Source organism: Rhinopithecus bieti, unplaced genomic scaffold (genome assembly GCF_001698545.2).
Source record: "Rhinopithecus bieti isolate Rb0 unplaced genomic scaffold, ASM169854v2 scaffold_46389, whole genome shotgun sequence".
Classification (NCBI taxonomy): domain Eukaryota; kingdom Metazoa; phylum Chordata; class Mammalia; order Primates; family Cercopithecidae; genus Rhinopithecus; species Rhinopithecus bieti.
Window position 1 is genome coordinate 674,773 of NW_016818836.1, and position 17,940 is coordinate 692,712.

At 47.0% G+C, this 17,940-nt stretch overlaps 1 protein-coding gene across 1 annotated transcript; it reads right to left on the reverse strand.

The window, feature by feature from the left end:
* Nucleotides 1–11,923: 11,923 nt before the first annotated feature.
* FOXI3 (forkhead box I3) lies at nucleotides 11,924–16,246 on the reverse strand. Its single transcript, XM_017857562.1, has 2 exons — nucleotides 15,604–16,246; nucleotides 11,924–12,534 (listed from the first exon to the last, which is right to left on the reverse strand). Exons 1-2 carry the CDS (start codon nucleotides 16,244–16,246, stop codon nucleotides 11,924–11,926), a joined length of 1,254 nt encoding a protein of 417 aa, XP_017713051.1.
* Nucleotides 16,247–17,940: the final 1,694 nt, after the last annotated feature.

The window sequence follows — 17,940 nt, forward strand, 5'->3', positions numbered from 1 at the left end:
AAAAAAAAAAAAAAAAAAAAAAAAAAAAAAAAAAAAAAAAAGAAATATCTCAGAGGTAACTCAGCACAATGTGGCAAGACAAAATTTATGATCTCCTCCCCAAAACAACTGATTTTTCAATTTCCCCTCCTCAAAAATGGCATTCCTCCCAGCTGAATTCCCAGGCCACAGAATACATTTCTGATGGCTTCCTCACCATATCCAACGCCTCACCAAGCCTTGTTGATTTTAATTCCTTGATAGCTCTCAAAAGAATCCATGCCTCTTTCTGTTGTCACTATCCTGGTTCAAGTCACTTACCAACAACTGTAATAACTTCCTACATTCGTCCACCCCATCCCTGAAGACTCCCCTACCTCACCCACCCATTCAAAATGCAAATCTGATGATGTGCCACTATGTTGCTGTCCCTGTGTCCTCCAGCCCTCTGTGACACAGACTGTATAAGAGCTGCTCCCTCTGTTTGGAAACACCCTTTCCCTTCCTGTCTCCTGATTCACCCATGACCACTTCTTCAGATCTCAATTCAAGCTGCCTGCCCTCAGGGAAACCTTTTCTGACTCCCCAGGCTAGATTCCTGTCCCTCCTTTTATACACTCACAGAAGCCTGCCTGGCCCCTTCATGGCACTTTTGCTGCTCTGTAATGACATATTCATTTGTCAATTTATTTAGTGGAGGTCTGTCTCCCCAACTAGAGTGTAAACTCCAAGAGAGAAGAAAACAAGTCTATCTTACTCACCATGTATCTCCAGCCCCTAATATAGGGCCTCGCACAAAGTAGCTGCTATGAAAGTTTTATTAAATGACTAAATTAAATCTGTCTTCCACATCCTGATACCTCCCAGATGTACGTAGCCAGCCTGGTCCCCTCCTCTAATCTCAATCTATAGATTTCATCTCCTGCTACAAAGTTCCTCCTGGTGATCCACAAAGAATCCTACCTCCTCTGCAGGGCCCGGACCTGGTGAACACCATCACCTTTTACCTGTTGCTTCAGGCAGAACCTGATGGTCATCTCAAACTCTTCCTTCTCCCTCAACTACCACGTTCGGAAACCACAAAGTCTGTTCCCTCCTATCTCCTCAATATCTCCCAAACCTGCCCAGTGTTTTCTTCCACAGTATCCCTACCCTACTTTAGACCACTGTCACCTCTTGCTTATATTTCTACAGTAGCTTCCAGAATGGTCTCTTTAGGAAATCTTGTCCCTCCAAAGGATTCTTGACAAAGAACTCTATTTGAAACACAAATTTCATCTTTTTTATTGTTTATTTTATTTTTTTTGAGACAGGGTCTCACTTTGTCACCCAGGTTGGACTGCAGTGGTGTGATCATGGCTCACTACAGCCTTGACCTCTCTGGCTAAAGCGATCCTCCCACCTCAGCCTCCCCAGTAGCTGGGACTACAGGTCTGTGCCACCAGGCTTGGCTAATTTTTTGTTTTTTGTTTTTGTATAGACGGGATTTCGCCATGTTGCCCAGACAGGTCTCAAAGTCCTGGGCTCAAGCGATCTATCTGCCTCGGCCTCCCAAAGTGCTAGGGTTACAGGCTTGAGCCATCACACACAGTCCAAATTTCATTCTTAAAATGAATTTATTTCTTTTCTCTTCTTTTTCTGAGAAAGAGTCTTGTTCTGTTGCTGAGGCCGGAGTGCAGTAGAACAATCTCAGCTCACTGCAACCACCACCTCCTGGGTTCAACTGATTCTCCTGCCTTAGCCTCCTGAGTAGCTGGGACTACAGGCACGCATCACCACGCCCGGCTAATTTTTTTGTTCTTTTGGTAGAGACAGGTTTTCACCATGTTGTCCAGGCTGGTGTCGAACTCCTGACCTCAAGTGATCCACCCACCTCGGCTTCCCAAAGTGCTGGGATTACAGGCATGAGCCACCGTGCCCAGCCTAAAATAAATTTCATTCTTAAAATTGCATGGCTGGTTGTGGTGGCGGGGTGTGGTGGCCTGTAATCCCAGCACTTTGGGAGGCCAAGGCTGCTGGGTTGCTGCAGTTCAAGACCAGCCTGAGCAACATAGTGAGACCACCTCTCCCCTGTTTTTTGTTTGTTTGTATTTGTTTTGTTTTGTTTTGAGACGGAGTCTCCCTCTGTCACCCAGGCTGGAGTGCAGTGGCGCGATCTCGGTTCACTGCAACCTCCGCTTCCTGGGTTCAAGCAATTCTCCTGCCTCAACCTCCCGAGTAGACGGCACTACAGACATGCGCCACCATGCCCGGCTAATTTTTGTATTTTTGGTAGAGATGGGGTTTCACCATATTGGCTAGGCTGGCCTTGAACTCCTGACCTCAGGTGATCTGCCCACCTCGGCCTCCCAAAGTGCTAGGATTATAGGCGTGAGTCACCACGTGCCAGCCCTACCTCCCCTTTAAAAAAAATTTTTTTTTTTGAGACAGAGTCTTGCTGTCGCCAGACTGGAATGCAGTGGTACTATCTTGGCTCACTGCAACCTCCTACTCCCTAGTTCAAGCGATTATCCTGCCTCAGCCTCCTGAGTAGCTGGGATTACAGGCATATGCCACACACCCAGCTAATTTTTGTATTTTTAGTAGAGATGCGGTTTCACCACGTTGGCCAGGATAGTCTCGATCTCCTGACCTCATGATCCACCCACTTCGACCTCCCAGAGTGCTGGGATTACAGATGTGAGCTACCACACGTAGCCGAAAAAAAATTAGATTCTCACTCCCATTCGATTCTGTTCTATCTCATTCTATTTACTTAATGGGCCTTGCAGGCCATAGAGCCACCTCCCAGCCTCCACTTTCCTTCCCTGCCTGAGACTCTGCTGTGGGCTGGCCTGCCTCCCTGGGCAGCTTCTTCCAGTTCCCCACAGGAGCTATGTTCTTTCATGTCCCGGCCTCTGCATGGCTTCCTCCACCCACACTTAGTCCCTCCCCTTAGCACCCTTTGTCTGGCTAACCCCTACTCAGGTCAGGGTGTGGGGGCTTTCCCAGAGAGTCCCACTGCCCCCCACACTTCCCTGATCAAGGCACTTGTCACTCTGCTGCCAGTCCCTCTTTGCTTCTTTGCTCTCACTGAAATATAAGTACCATCCTTACTGGGGCATTGCTTTTGGCTGTGTCTCCCAGTAGTTATAGTAAGCATTTAGTAAAAATCGCTGAGCAAATGAAGGAACACTAAATTCAGAAACATCAGAATGAATCGTGATGCTGCCTCTCTAGGGAAATCCTGGCATGTGAGACGTTAAAAAGGAGGATTACTGCCACACAAGTTCTATCCCCATTACTGCTTCAGTAATGGCAAAACCCTGTCAGGATAGGACACATGTGTTCTCACTGGTTCCTGAATCAAGAAAGGTAGATCTAGCGGAACATCAGCACAAAATCTGAGTAGGCTATGGAAGAGCCCATGGCTGACTTTACTATGATGTGTGGCTGGCATCGTTGGCTGCATGGCAGTTAATCCCATCGTAGGAAAGGTTTTTTAAAAGCTTTACTTCAGTGGCAATCTTTTGGCTCTTACCACCAGTCTGTGGGAAAAGGTGCACTGTAACAGCTCCTGTGAATGTTTTCTCACTTTCCCAAAACCTAGTAGAGGGGGAGAGGAGAACTTGAAAGTCTTCTACCTAAGCAAATGCTGGGGGGCAACTGAAGGGTTGATGATCAAAGACTCCAGGTGTTTGGCGGAGGCTCTCAAGTAGAGGAGGACACAGGGTAGGTATGAAAATGGGAAGGGGGAAGTAGTGTGTGGGGAAATGGAGATGGCTGAGTTCTAAATCCAGGCTAAACACAGCAAAAATTCTTGAGATTTTACCCATCTTATAAAACCAAAGGAGAAAGATAACTGTCTGTTTTCTCTACCCAAGAATGCCAGTCTGGCAAGTGGGGTGTATCATAAACAAAAGTCATGGGAACATGGATGCCCTGAACATCAGTTTCTCCAAAAGGGGAGGAGGAACTAAGTACTTCTCTCTTAGGATCAATACGACAGTGATCTCACTTAGAGGCTTTCTCACAAACTAGGATGATGGCTAGGCACAGTGGCTCATGCATGTAATCCCAGCATTTTTGGAAGCTGAGGCAGGCAGACCACTGAGGCTGGAAGTTTGAGACCAGACTGGCCAACATGGGGAAATCCTGTCTCTACTAAAAATACAAAAATTAGCCGGGCATGGTGGCAGGTGTCTGTAATCCCAGCTACTTGGGAGGCTGAGGCAAGAGAATCACTTGAACCCTGGAAGCAGAGGTTGCAGTGAGCCAAGATTGCGCCACTGCACTCCAGCCTAGGCGACAGAGCCAGACCCTGTCTCAAAAAAAAAAAAAAAAAAAAAAAAGATGACACAGGCTAAGACACGCATGGATGGGATCGCCCTTGAGTGTGGCTGGGTGAATCACATCATGGCCCTCACAGGTCCCTCATGCCCTGCTGGCTCCTCACCTCCAGAAATCATCCTGTTTATAATATCTGTATTTAAATCAAAGGCTTAGTTAAAGGCAGAAAAAAAAAAATCTATAAAATGCAGCCTGAAGGGAGTTGGTGGGGGTGGGGAGGGCCTAGGATGTTCAGGGACAGCTGCTCTGGAAAAGGGGCCTTAGAGTTGAAGCCAGGTCAGGCACGGCGGCTCATGCCTATAATCCCGACACTTTGGGAGGCTGAGGTGGGTGAATTGCTTGAGCCAAGGAGTTCAAGACCAGCCCGGGTAACATAGTGAGACTCTGTCTCTATTAAAAAAAAAAAAAAAAAAAGAAAGAAAGAAAAGAGTTGAAGCCAGAGAAGACATGCGGCATTGAGCTCTTGTGGCAGAAGGAAGAACAGCAAAGACCCTTAAAAAGACAAGTTTGGGATGTTTGAGGGGCTACAGACGGTGAGTGGTTGGGAGTGTGTAAGGCAGAGGCGGGAGAGGCAGAAGCTATGGTTCATACAGGGCCACAGAAGAAGCTTTCAAGCAGGAAAACAGTATAATTGTCTCTCTATATATAAATATCACACTGGCTTCCAAGTGGTGAGTGACCTTGGAATAGTAGCAAGGAACGAAACGTGAACATGAAGGAGCCAAGAGTTGTGGCTGGGAGCCCAGGGAGGAGGCTGCCATGGTCCTCCAGTCAACAGAGGTGGTGATGGTGGCTGAATCCCTGAGACGTCATGGAGCAGTTCTTGTTTCAGGCTTGAATGTAGGGTGTGAGACAGAAACAGAGGAAACAAAATAAGAGTTAGTAGGTTTTTGGGACATTGATGAACTGACTCACCTGGTAACTGCAGTTGTTGATGAATGAGTGGACTTCCCTTTCCCATGAGATTTCTATCCTGGTGGCTATTTGCCAAGACTGCTGCTCTGTTCTTACCTTTCTGTAATACAAGGCTAACACACTCACTGCCCAGCATTGTTGGACAAACAAAATGGAAAATGGATAATACTGATGTCAAACTTTCTGAGAAGAGACAAGTGGAGTAGACACAGAGGCCCCTCTTGTTTTGGTTAGGCCAACACACAGATGAATGTTACCCCTCCCATCAAGCCTGTGGAGTAGATATTGCTATCATCATTTCACTGAAGGTAAGACTGAGGCCCAGGACTGAGTTTGTATAACTGGGCTATGGCTACAGTGCTTATGAGTGGGCTCAGGTGTGCACAGTTGAAGGTGAGCGGTGGTAGAGTAGGGTCAGTTGACATAATCCTTAGAGATGGGAGGGAAAAGAGGATACCATGCTTGTTAATGCCCTGCTTTCTAATCCCAGTACAGAACAGAGGGATCCCTGCATTGTGATTTACTAAATGAGTTTCAAGGAAGTAAAGGGGGGTGGGGGGAGTGGGGAGACTCCAACACACTCCAACAAAGGAGGTAGCCTTGAACCTCCTTTGAAGTGTAATGCAAAGAAGTCAGTCTCTCCACACAGGACTGGAGCTGAAAGCTGAGAGCCAGGAGTGTAGACACTGATACTGATGCTGATGCTGACTGGTTAGCTTGAATAGAATGTGCCTGGAGGCTGGAAGGGCTGAGGGAACTGACTCTAAGCATGTGCAAAGCCTGAGGCCGTGGAGCAAGTTCCGCATGACTTGACCCAGTCGCTTCTACAGAAGCACCGTGGCTTTGTACACCCGAAACCATCCTGGTCTGTCTCCTCCCTGCAGAAGTTGCAGCCTCTCCGCCCAGGCCTGGGGAGCTGTCCTCTTCTCTTCCAGGAGGTTAAACCATTCTGTCTCCCCATCAGAGCCTCATAGCTAGGTGGGGAAGCTCAGAGCAGCCCCAGGGATCCTCTCTGTCCTGGGCACATCTGTTACTGCCCTTCATCATGCTTGCTGAGGGTCTGTCTCTTTTTCTGGGTAGTGAGCAACTTAAGTCAGAGAATGGGTCTTAGTCATCTTAGTATCCTCAAAGCCCAGGCTGATGCATGGTGCCCAAAGGAGATTTGCTGAGTCAGTGGATACATTTCCTGTGAGGCTCAGGCTCCCTACCAGCATCCCCATCATCTGGCTTTCCTGGGCAGCTTCAGAGCATGAGACCTGAGCCACTGACCTGGCTGCTAGCTGATCCTGAGGAGGACCTGCCAAGAAACAGCAACTTCCCTTCCCGTCTTCACAAAAAGGAGCTCCTGACCCAAAACCCAACCTCAGGAAACACACAGAAAAAATGCCTGGAAGGAAACATTACTGAATGGGGGGCGGGGAGAAGAACCTGGGTTCCAGGCCCAAGTCTGGAACCAACAAACTGTATGGCTTTTGGCAAGTCACTTAACCTCTCTGTGCCTTTCCCTTCTCCACTTTGAAACAGAGAGGCACTACTGTAGGTTAAGGTCAGGAGGACTCTGACCTCACACAGCCTAATTTTGAATCCCTGTTACACCACTTACTGGCAGCAACCACTTAGATCTGTGACCACGGCCCAGTTATACAAACTCCCCAGACCTTAGTATTCTGTTGATGAGATGGATAATAACAGTATCCATTTCATAGAGTCGTTTGGATGGTAGTACAGCTAGTTTCTATTTAATATGTGTAGGGTAGTACCTGGCACCTGATAGGTGAGTTGTTATTATTGTAATGTTGTCTTTTTAAAAATGATGACTACTATTCATGCCTCCCAGGGTTTTGGTGATGATCTCCTGACATCATGAATAAAAAAGTAGGGAGGAATTCAGTAGGTATCTGGTCTTCTGTGGCCTTTTTTTGTTTTGAAATCTCACAAGAAATTCCTTCTTTTTTCAGTGGAGCCAGCACCCGGCACACACCCCAGCTGACAGCTTTCCATGACAAAGGCAAGACCACCAGGTCTCTAGCCCTGAAGCCAGCAAGTCTCCAGTCTCAGGAAAACAAGGGAAGGAGGGGAGGGTTCATTAACAACCTCAAGGTTTAACTGCTAGAGCAGCTAAAGAAAATAAAAACCCGTTAGACCCTGAGGATTTAGAATCTTTCCAAGTCTGGAAAGTCTCTGGAGGGAAGAGATGCAGCTTGGGACTTTGCTCTGAGGTTCAGAGCAAAGCTTGGCCCTTTATGTCCTGGGAGGGACTTGGGACTTGTGAGTGCCCTCAGGGGCTGGAGAGGGTGGTGGTGGAGGGGGGAGGGGTACAAAGACTCACAGCTCTGAAGCCTCTGGTCTCCCGGGCTGCTGTTTTTCCAGTAAGTTCAAGAATGGGATGAAGAATCTAAAAGTGTCAAGAAAGAAATCTGAAACCTGCTTATTAATTCCTCACCTTCTCCTTTGCCATCTTACTCTGAATGGTTCACTAGGGCCTAAAGGCTGGAAGGCAGCTACTCAAACTTATAAATGTGCTGCTAAATATCCTGTTATACACAGAACAACCTCTACAATAGAGAATTATCCAGCCCCAAATATCAGTACCGCTGATGACTGAGAAACCCTGGTCTAGTTAGAGGCAAGTTTCCAGCTATTTCCTTGGAAATGATGGGCTGCATGCAGTCCTCCTAAGGACCACACTCCAGGATGCAGAGCTCTCCTTGAGGCATGAGGCCTCAAAGCACCGTTTTTCTGTAATAGAGATTGTTTGCTGCACTGAAATTCAATTTAATCTAAGTAACAGAACCATTAATCTATTAGAAATAAACTGGCCGGGCGCGGTGGCTCACGCCTGTAATCTCAGCACTTTGGGAGACCGAGGCGTGTGAATCACCGGCAGTCAGTCAGGAGGAGTTCAAGACCACCCTGCTCAACATGGCAAAACCCCATCTCTACTAAAAATACAAAAATTAGCCAGGCGTGACGGCATGTGCCTGTAGTCCCAGATACTCAGGATGCCAAGGGAGAATTGCTTGAACCCACAAGGCGGAGGTTGCAGTGATGCAGTGAGCCAAGATTGCACCACTGCACTCCAGCCTGGGCAACAGAGTGAGACTCAAACAACAACAACAACAACAACAACAACAACAAACCCCAAAATGCTCATAAGCCTAAAGATCCTCCTGAAGAGTAATTGTCTCATTCCAGCCTTTTCAGATGTGGGTAGGTGGAATGAGAAAACCAATCGTTTGCTCTTCCCACAGTGGTTTGTTGCCACGCTGCTCACATCTCTAGTTCTTTAGGACAAAGAAGCTGAAGACAGGAAAGCAGTAATGCCCAGGAAGCCAGAAGTGATCCCACTTTAAGTTTATTTCATGTGATTCTTCTTCTCAGCATGCAGTGAACTTTCTTGGGAAAAACTTTTCTTTGCTGCCCCAGTTTACATTATAAATTAATTTACAAATATAGAGTTGTGCTAGAAACAATATTTATATAAGTCCATGATATTTTCATATACAAAAATATCCATAGAAACCGTTTTTTTTTGTACACATACTATGGGAGTAGGTAGTCTTTGGTTGTCCTTCTGCATAATGTTTAAGTAGTGGTGATGTCATTTGTACCTCAATAAGCTGTTTAAAAAAATAATTTTCTGTATGTATATTTCAAAATAAAACATTTTTAAAGTAATGCTGTGAGAGTCTCAGGGTGAAAAAACACACAGGGAATTTTAATTTTTTTTTACAATGTGCTTCTGTTCCTGTTTCTAAAAAAGTTAAAACCCCAAACTAGCCACGCTCACATCCAAAACATGGTACAAAGGCAACTCACAGGATGATAAATTCATTTTTGTGAAACACCATTCTCATAAATTTGACAACTATCTCCATTTTAATGAACACTTTTTGAATAAAAAATTTGTTTTTTTTTTTGAGACAGAGTCTCACTTTGTCACCCAGGCTGTCCAGGCTGTCATACAGTAGCATGATCTCAGCTCACTGCAGCCTTGACCTCCCAGGTTCAAGTGATCCTCCCACCTCAGCCCCCCAAGTAGCTGGGACTACAGGTGTATGCCACCACACCTAGCTAATTTTTGTTATTTTTTGTAGAGATGGGGTTTCACCATGTTGCCCAGGATGGTCTCAAACTCCTCGGCTCAAGCGCTCTGCCCGCTTAGGCCTCCCAAAGTGTTGAGGTTACAGGCTTGAGCCACTGCGCCGGCCCTGAATAAATTCTGTCATTCGGCAACTAGTGGATGAGTGTACCAGGCACTCTACTGGGCACTAGAAGGTTGACTTTAAAAATTATTCAAATGATACCTCTGAGAAGTAACAGAGTGCTAAAATAGATAAGATTAAATATATCTTTTTAAAAAAACTGACCACAAATGGTTTACTGTATCAAAAACTATAAAATCCCATTTCTTCATTATTTAAAAAATATTTTGTAGACACAGTCTTGCTGTGTTGCTCAGGCTGGTCTCAAACTCTTGGACTCAAGTGATCCTCCCACCTCAGTCTCCTAAAGTGTTGGGATTACAGGTGTGGACCATTCATTGCACCTGGCCTAAAATTCCATTTAAGAGTTTTTATTTTGGCTGAGTGTGGTGGCTCACACCTTTAATTCCAGTGCTTTGGGAGGCAGAAGTGGGCAGATCGCTTGAGCCCAGGAGTTCAAGACCAGCCTGGACAACATAATGAAACCCCATCTCTATACAAAATACAAAAAACCTAGCTAGGTGTGGTGGCATGCACCTGCAGTCCAAGCTACTCAGGAGGCTGAGGCAGGAGGATGGCTTGAACCTGGGAGATTGAGGATGCAGTGAGCTGCATTTTTTTTTTTTTTGAGACTCCCATCAAAAAAAATTTTAATTAAAAAATTATTTTAAAATAAAAAAACTTAAATTAAAATTTTAGAAATTAAAAGTTAAAATATTAATTCAAAAGTTTAAAAAATTAGCTGCACACCTGTGAGCCCAGCTACTGGGGTGGGTTGGGGGAGCTAAGAAAGGACCACTGTTTGAACCTGTGAAGGTTGAGGCATTTCAGCCTGGTTAAGAGAGGGAGACCATCTCAAAAAACAAAACAAAACAAAACAACAACAACAAAAACACACACACACACACAAAAGCTATTTTTAATAAAATTCTAATAATACTTTGTTAGAAAAGGAAACACCCAGGATACAAGCTAAAAGGGAGAGGATGCCAGGCTAACCATTACAAAATAGGACAATGGTCACCCCAGATCTTGGACTATGACAGCAGGATTCAGAGGTGCTGCCCAGGGGGAACGCACCAGATGACTTTTATTTTCAACTAGAATCTTTGGTCAAATGACATCTAGCTCCATTCTTTCCTTCTACATACTTATAACTGGCTATGGAGGCTAGTTTCTCGGTTTTGTAGGAAGTAGAACACAGAAGTTACAAGTACCAGCTCTGGAACCAGACTGTCTGGGTCTGATCCTGGCTCTAGTTTACTATCAGTCTCACCTTGGAAAGTGGTCACAACTTTTTTTTTTGGCCACCTGTGCACATTTGAGCTTGCAATCCTGGTATACAGTGATGATCAAAATAGACAAAATGACCTAACATCCTGGAATTTCACTTCCCTTACTTGGAAAATGGGGGGTAGCAATAATACCCACCACCCAAGGTTGCTGAGAGGATTGAATGAATACATGACAAGTGCCTAGAACAGTGCCTGGCACACGGGGCTGCCTGTGCCATTTTATTGCCATTAGAATATACCATGTACCAACAGAGGTGATTTGTGAGCTGCCTATGCATAGCTCAAGGATTTGTGGTGTTGCCTAGGGCAGTATGATAAACAATCGAAAAAAAAAAAATCTTTAGAGGCAAAGGACACAAAGTTGGAGGTTTCCTATAAAATTGAGATATCTGGCTCTTCTATAAAATCAGAATGTTGGCTGGGTGCAGTGGCTCACCCCTGTAATCCCAGCACTTTGGGAGGCCGAGGCGGGTGGATCACCTGAGGTCAGGAGTTTGAGATCAGCCTGGTCAATAAGGCGAAACCCTATCTCTACTAAAAATACAAAATATTAGCTGGGTGTGGCGGCGGGCGCCTGTAATCCCAGCTACTCGGGAGACTGAGGCAGGAGAACTGCTTGAACCCAGGAGGCGCAGGTTCAGCGCCACTGCACTCCAGTCTGGGCAAGAGAGCGAGACTCTTGTCAAAAAAAAAAAAAAATCAGAATGCTGCTATGGGAGAGAGAAAGAACCAGCTGTTCCCAGCAGCCTTCCGTTAGTCAGTCCCAACTACCCTCTACTGCTTCAGTTGCCCACTGATGTTAGTTTTCTCACCCAGTAACTTCGTTGGCTTATGTTTTTTTAGCCGTCTGTACACACTTGAGCTTGCAATCCTGGCATAAGTGATAAGCAAAATAGACATGGTCCCCGCCCTTACGGGGCTCACAGGCTACCTATCACAGAAGAGAGTGAAACGGATTTCTCTCTGGAGAGGCCCACATGCAGAGAAAACTGTAAAAGCTCGCTGGGTTGTAGAAAGAGTTATCTACTACACCCTTGTTACTCCAAGTGTGGTCAAAGGACCAGGACCACAAGATCACCCAGGAACTTGACAGAAACGTACAAGTCAGGTCCTCCCCCAGACCTACCGACTTGGAATCTGCATTCTAATCAGCATGTGTGCACGCCTCAGGTGTGCATACTCAAGTCTGAGAGCCTGGCTCTACACCTCAGAGCCCTCTCGGGGGTAGATGAGGCTGTTGACCATGCTAAAGTTGTGGAAAGGGCTGCTGAAGGGGCTGCTTTGGCCCCCGCTGGTGCTGGCAGGGAAAGGGCTGTAATAGGAAGATCTCTGGCCGGTGCTATTGCTCAGTTGCAAGGTGTCTGCTGAGGCCTCTGAGATGGAGGTCGGGGAGAACATGCTGCTGGAGGGCAGCTGGGCCCCCTGGATCCCTAGGTGGCGGCTGCCAGGGAGAGCCCGCTGGGTACTCACACTGCTGCTGACACTCAAGGAGCTGAGGCTGCTGAAGAAAGTGTTGAGACAAGGGGTGGAGGTGAGCATGGGTCCTCCAGGAGATGAGGCAGTACTCTTGGTGCCCTCCGGAGGCTCTGGGGAGTGGGAAGGCCTCAGCAGAGTGGAGGGGCTCTCTTCTTCTGGCTTCCCACCCACTCCAGACCCCAATCCTGAGGAGAGCCCTTCTTCGGACTTTGATGTCCCGGCAGCCACTGTGGAGCCATTGCTGGCCTCAGAGCGGCGCTTTCGCTTCCGACGGAAGTTCCCGTTGTCAAACATTTTCTCACAGTTCGGATCCAGAGTCCAGTAATTACCCTTTCCTGAGAAGATGAGAAAAACCAAGTGAGAGAAGGACCTATTTTATGCTTGTTTACTCAGCTTCATTTCTGGGAGGAGGAGAGCAGACTCTCATTAGATGCTGACAAAGATGCTCAATTCACTCTAATATTCAAACCAATCCTCTTTTGGGGAAAATGTTACTCTGCTTCAGAGAGAAATCCAGAACAAAGATGTTCTGGCCACCTCTACCTCCTCCTGGTGGTGTCTACTACTTAAATCTGAAGACCTAATTTCATTTCTGAGACACTTATAATTAAATCATGTAACACCTTCACTAATTCTAGATCCAAATTGTATGACCGTGCAAAGTCATGGAATCCTGATGCTACTTAAAGTTGAGCCTTAGACTGGGCCAACGTAGTGAGATGTCTACAAAAAAAAAAAAAAAAGTTTGAGCCTCCCTTTCTTTATTTATAAAATAGAGATAAGGATAGTACTAATTTAGTGGATTGACTGTGAGGATTAACTATATCAGCATAGTAGCTGGCACGCAGTAAGCAGTGCAAAAACAGCACTTATAATTATTATTCGTTGAAAGTGCATATTTCTTCACCTCTGAGAAAATGCCCCACTGGAAAAGGCAATCTCAAAATGACAAAAAAATTATTACTGAGCAATTGTTTTAACTATGCATTGGATGGCATAAATTTTGAGTATGAGGAAGCTCCTGGAATCTATATCCCCTCCTCATTTTGGGCAGGACCTGCCCCTACAAATCCTGCAAATGTTTTACCCATTGGGTAAATAAATTTCAGACACCAGGGCCTCATTTTTCTGCATGTAATGCTAGTTTTGTTCTATTTACCAAAAGTGAGGTAGAAAAGATCTATCATCTTGGAGGATTTTATCTCCCAAAAGCTTTTTTTTCACTTCTGGCAACAAGAATCCGATGTTTGAGAGTGCTGTAGAACGCTTATCTTGTGGTAAGTGCCTCACACGGATAACCTCAGCTATTCCTCACAGCTTTACGGCGATAGAACAGTATTATTGCTTCCACTTTTCAGATGGGAGAACTGGGGTGCAAACTGGTAAGTAACTCGTCATATTCCTAGTTAGTCATGATAGTCAGGATGTAAACAGGCTGGCTCCAGACTCAGCATTAAAAAAAAAAATTATTTATTTATTTATTTATTTATATTATCTGAGACAGGGTCTCCCTCTGTCACCCAGGCTGGAGTACAGTGGCATAACCTTGGTTCACTGCAGTCTTGACCTCCTGGCCTGAAGCCATCCTCCCACCTCAGCCTCCCAGTGTAGCTGTTATGACAGGGAGTATACCACTATGAATGGCTAAAAGACTCAGCATTCTTGCTGGGCACAGCGGCTCACGCCTATAATCCTAGCAGTTTGGGAGGCCGAAACGGGTGGGTCACTTGAGCTCAGGAGTTCAAGACCAACCTGGATAACACAGGGAAAGCCCATCTCTCCATAAAATACAAATTAGCCGGGCACTGTTGGCATGCGCCCATAGTCCCAGCTACTTGGGAGGCTAAGGCAACAAAATTGTTTGAGCTGGTGAGGCAGAGGTTGCAGTGAGATCGTGCCACTGAACTCTAGCCTGGATGACAGGAATGAAACTGTCTCAAAAAAAAAAACCCCTCAGCATTCTTAACTAACCACTGGGCTAGGCTGCCTCCACTGAACCATGTTCTGCAAATAGTTACAGGAAAAAAATATATATATAACTACAATTTCAATAATATCTCCACCTATCTGGATATGTATTTTGTACCACATTGGTATCAACTTTTTTGACAAAAAAACTAGCCATAGACCCTTGAACTTTTAGGATAAAGTCCAGAAAAGTTTACATGACAATTTACATGATAATCTTGGGTAGTACAAAAGCCAAATCAAGAGGATGCATCTTCTAGAACTGCATACCCTGCCCAATACGGTAGTCACTAGCCACACACGATTATTGGGCACCTGAAGTATGGCTAGTCCAAATTAAGATGTAGTGTAAAATACACATGGGATTTTGAAGACTTAGTACCGAGAAAATAACAAAGAATCTCATTAGTAATTTTCATATTTGTTATATGTTGAAACAATATTTTGGATTATTTAGTTTGCATTGTATTTCCCTTGGACAGTGGTGCTCTACAGTGACTTCAGGGATGAGCTCATTCTGAGCTCCAGAATATTCACATAATTTACACAAAATCCTGGATGTCTGTAATGTGCAACTAAAATGGTTTCATCTCTCTTCTCTTTTTTCTATCACAACCCCCTTCCCCTTTCCTTGTTCTGGGTTCCTTCTGAAAACCTCAAGTAGGATTCCGTTTCTCTCTTCTTGTTAATCATTTCTCCACCTCCACCGCTCAGAGCAGGCAACACTCACTCCACTGTAACACAGACCTCCTCACTCCAGGAGCAACTGGGCTTAGACCAAAACCGCAGCAAATTTGGGATCTTCATTTCTAAATTTCTAACTAGTTAAGGTACCCAAACTGCAATTTGCAGGACCTCCCTGCTAAAGTTGTCCCATTCGAGACCCCCGTCTCATGATGCCCATGCCACTATCTCTAGAGATAGGCACCGTACTTGCTCTATTCAGGACACAGTGAGCCTCTCTGGAACCCGATGAGGAGGAAGTGCACCTAGGGACAGCCGAGCTGGCCCCTAGTTCTCCCATCGCGTCTTCTGCGAAACGTGATGGAAATCCCAGCTCACGTGGATCCCTTTATAACAATCCCTTATTTGAGAGCTTACTTGTAAGTAGACCCTCCCTTCAAAAGGCCTGATAAACACCACCCAGGGGTAGCCTCCTGTTCTGGGATACAGATTTTTTTCGTTTCTCTAATTGGCTGGCCTCTGCGAGTGGATGTAAAGGTCAAGCTCCTTTCTCACTGAGTCTTCCTCGCGAAGATCCCCTGCTCCTTCCCTTTGTCCTCCGGGTTGGGTGGTTATTTCTCCACCCGCTCCCACCCGCAGCCTGGACAAGAAGACTCCTGGCAGATCTTCCAGCCGCACACCGACCTCGGCGCCGGCCCTCGCGCCCCGCGTCCGCCCTCCCCGGCTGGAAAGCACCTGCCGGCGGCCCTCACCTGGGTCGTCCTCGTCGCGGGGCACCTTCTTGAAGCAGTCGTTGAGCGACAGGTTGTGGCGGATGGAGTTCTGCCAGCCGGCCTTGCTGCGCTGGTAGAAGGGGAAGCTGTCGGCGACGAACTGGTAAATGTGGCTGAGCGTGAGCTTGCGCTCGGGCGCGCTCTGAATGGCCATGGCGATAAGCGCCGAATACGAGTAGGGCGGCCGCACCATCTTCATCAGGTCCTCGCGGCTGGCCATGGACAGCCAGCCCAGTTCCCCGGGTCCCGCGGGCGCGGCGGGCGAGGCGGGCGCGGCGGGCGCGGCGCTGCGCGATCGGCCGGCCTGAGCCCGCAGCCGAAGGTGCGGCGGCGGGTGGGGCGGCTGCAGGAAGGCCCGGCCGTGCCCGGGGCGGGAGCGGCGGCGGGGCGCCCAGGTACGGCGGCGGCGGCTGCGGCGGCGCCGGAGGGCGGGCTCCCGCCGGGGCCCGGCTTGAGCCACAGTAGGGGGTTGGCGGCGGGCGGGCGGCGGCGCGGCGTAGTCCGCCAGCCCCTGTAAGGCGCCCTGGGGCCGGGGGGCCCCGGGGCGGCCGCGGTGGCGGCGGGCGGGGCAGGCCAAGGCTGCCGAATACACTCCGAGTTGTCGGCACGTAGAGGGCCTCATGTCGGCTGCCGTGGGCGGCGCCGTCGCCGGCCGCGCGCGATGGCGAGCGGGGCTGTCTCGCGCTCGGGCGAGAGCATCCCTTTGCGGGGCCAAACCTGCGGCTCCGCCTCCACCCGCGCTGGGCGCCCGGTGCTCCGGGCCGAGGTCGGGCGGGTGCTCGCGGAGCGCCTGCGAGCTGGCCTCTTATAACCGAGCCCGGCGCGGCGGCTCCTGGGCTGGCCCGGAGCGGGGCGGTGGCCGCGGGCCTGGGCTCTCCACGCCCCCGCCACGCCCCACCTGCCCGCGCGCCCAAACCCGAAGCCAGCCCGCCCCGCCCCTACCACCCCTCTACCCGGGCCCGGGAGCCTCCGGGAGGCCGGCGCCTCCAGGTTTCGGGCGAAAAGCAGCACCCCGTTCCTAGCCCACGTTTCTTAACACCATAATAAGTAAAGCCATGAATATTAAAGAGAAGATAACCTGAAAACAGTACGAATGATTTCCAAAAAGTTAAGTTGGAGTGGCCGCTCGGGCCACCTGCCTAGTCGCCCTTTGCCTTTTCTACCTCTTTCCTCCTAACCTTTTGTCATCGAGTTGCAGTATTCACGTCTAGTCTCAACCGATCGGCTTCCAGTCGAAAATAGTCGATGTGATTTATAGTGCTTTGGGGTATACGGTAGAGGTTATTAACGGGCCCCTTTGGCGTGTCCCCTTCTTGGGGATTTTGTGATGGGAGGAACGGAAATCAGTGTTGAGTTTTTCTAGCCAAACTGTAGGTTCGCTCACATTCGGGAAACATTTGTTCGTTTTCTGTGCGGTTTGTACGGGCTTTCCTTGTGATTTGTTATCTTAAAAGACATAAAGGTGAATGTTTTCAAAGACATTTAAATAAGTAGCTTCGGAATTAGCATTTTAAACCCGAAAGTTTCCAAGTTTTAAGTAGTATAAACTGTGCAAGAAGCGCTCATTTATAAAAACAGTCTCATCTAACGGGGAAATCTGTGACTTGCCCTCTACTTTTGCTAATTTTTTTTAATGCATCTCCCTGCCAGGGAAAACAAATAAAACTTGTAAAATACTGTGGCGACCTCCCGTTCCACGTAATCATCCTCGATTGGCTCAGAACAACAGTAAGAAAATTGTTTCTTTTACTGTTAAAAGTATTCCTATATGTGTTCTTAATACATGACAGGTCCGAGGTTTTCATTTAAACGAGAGGGAGAAGGAAAACGTTTTTTTCTATTTGCCAATTGCCGACTGGCAGTTCAGAATATTTAATCATTCGGAAACTTCCCTTCTCCAAGGCATTTATTTTCATGATGAAACTAGTTATGTATTTTGGAGGAATTTTTTTTCTTCTGGTGTCTCACCTCTTAAACATGAAATCCAAAAATATTTAATCAGCAAATTTGGATACCTAAAATGCAAATCACACTTCACATGTCACTATTTAGTCGCCTTTTCTGGGACCAGAAAGAAATTATTGTCAACCCTTTAAAGCACTGTTTCTTTTCAATCTTCAGGCAAATGCTGTAGAAAAGAATAGTGTTTGTCTTAATTGTATTTTGGTTCAAGGATCTAAAATGTTTTCATAATTTAGATAAGCCCAGTGTTGTTTTTTTCTTCCTAAATGGCCTAAAATGAAATGATTTTTTTTTTTTTTAAATAAGGATGACAACTATGACAGGAAATTGGAAATTGGAAAACTTTTTTTGTTG

Coding starts and splice junctions, on each gene's coding strand:
- FOXI3 (XM_017857562.1), bottom strand. CDS start 16,246: ATGAGGCCCTCTACGTGCCGACAACTCGGAGTGTATTCGGCAGCCTTG. Junction 12,535..15,603: donor CCGCGACGAGGACGACCCAG/GTGAGGGCCGCC, acceptor TCATCTTCTCAG/GAAAGGGTAATTACTGGACT.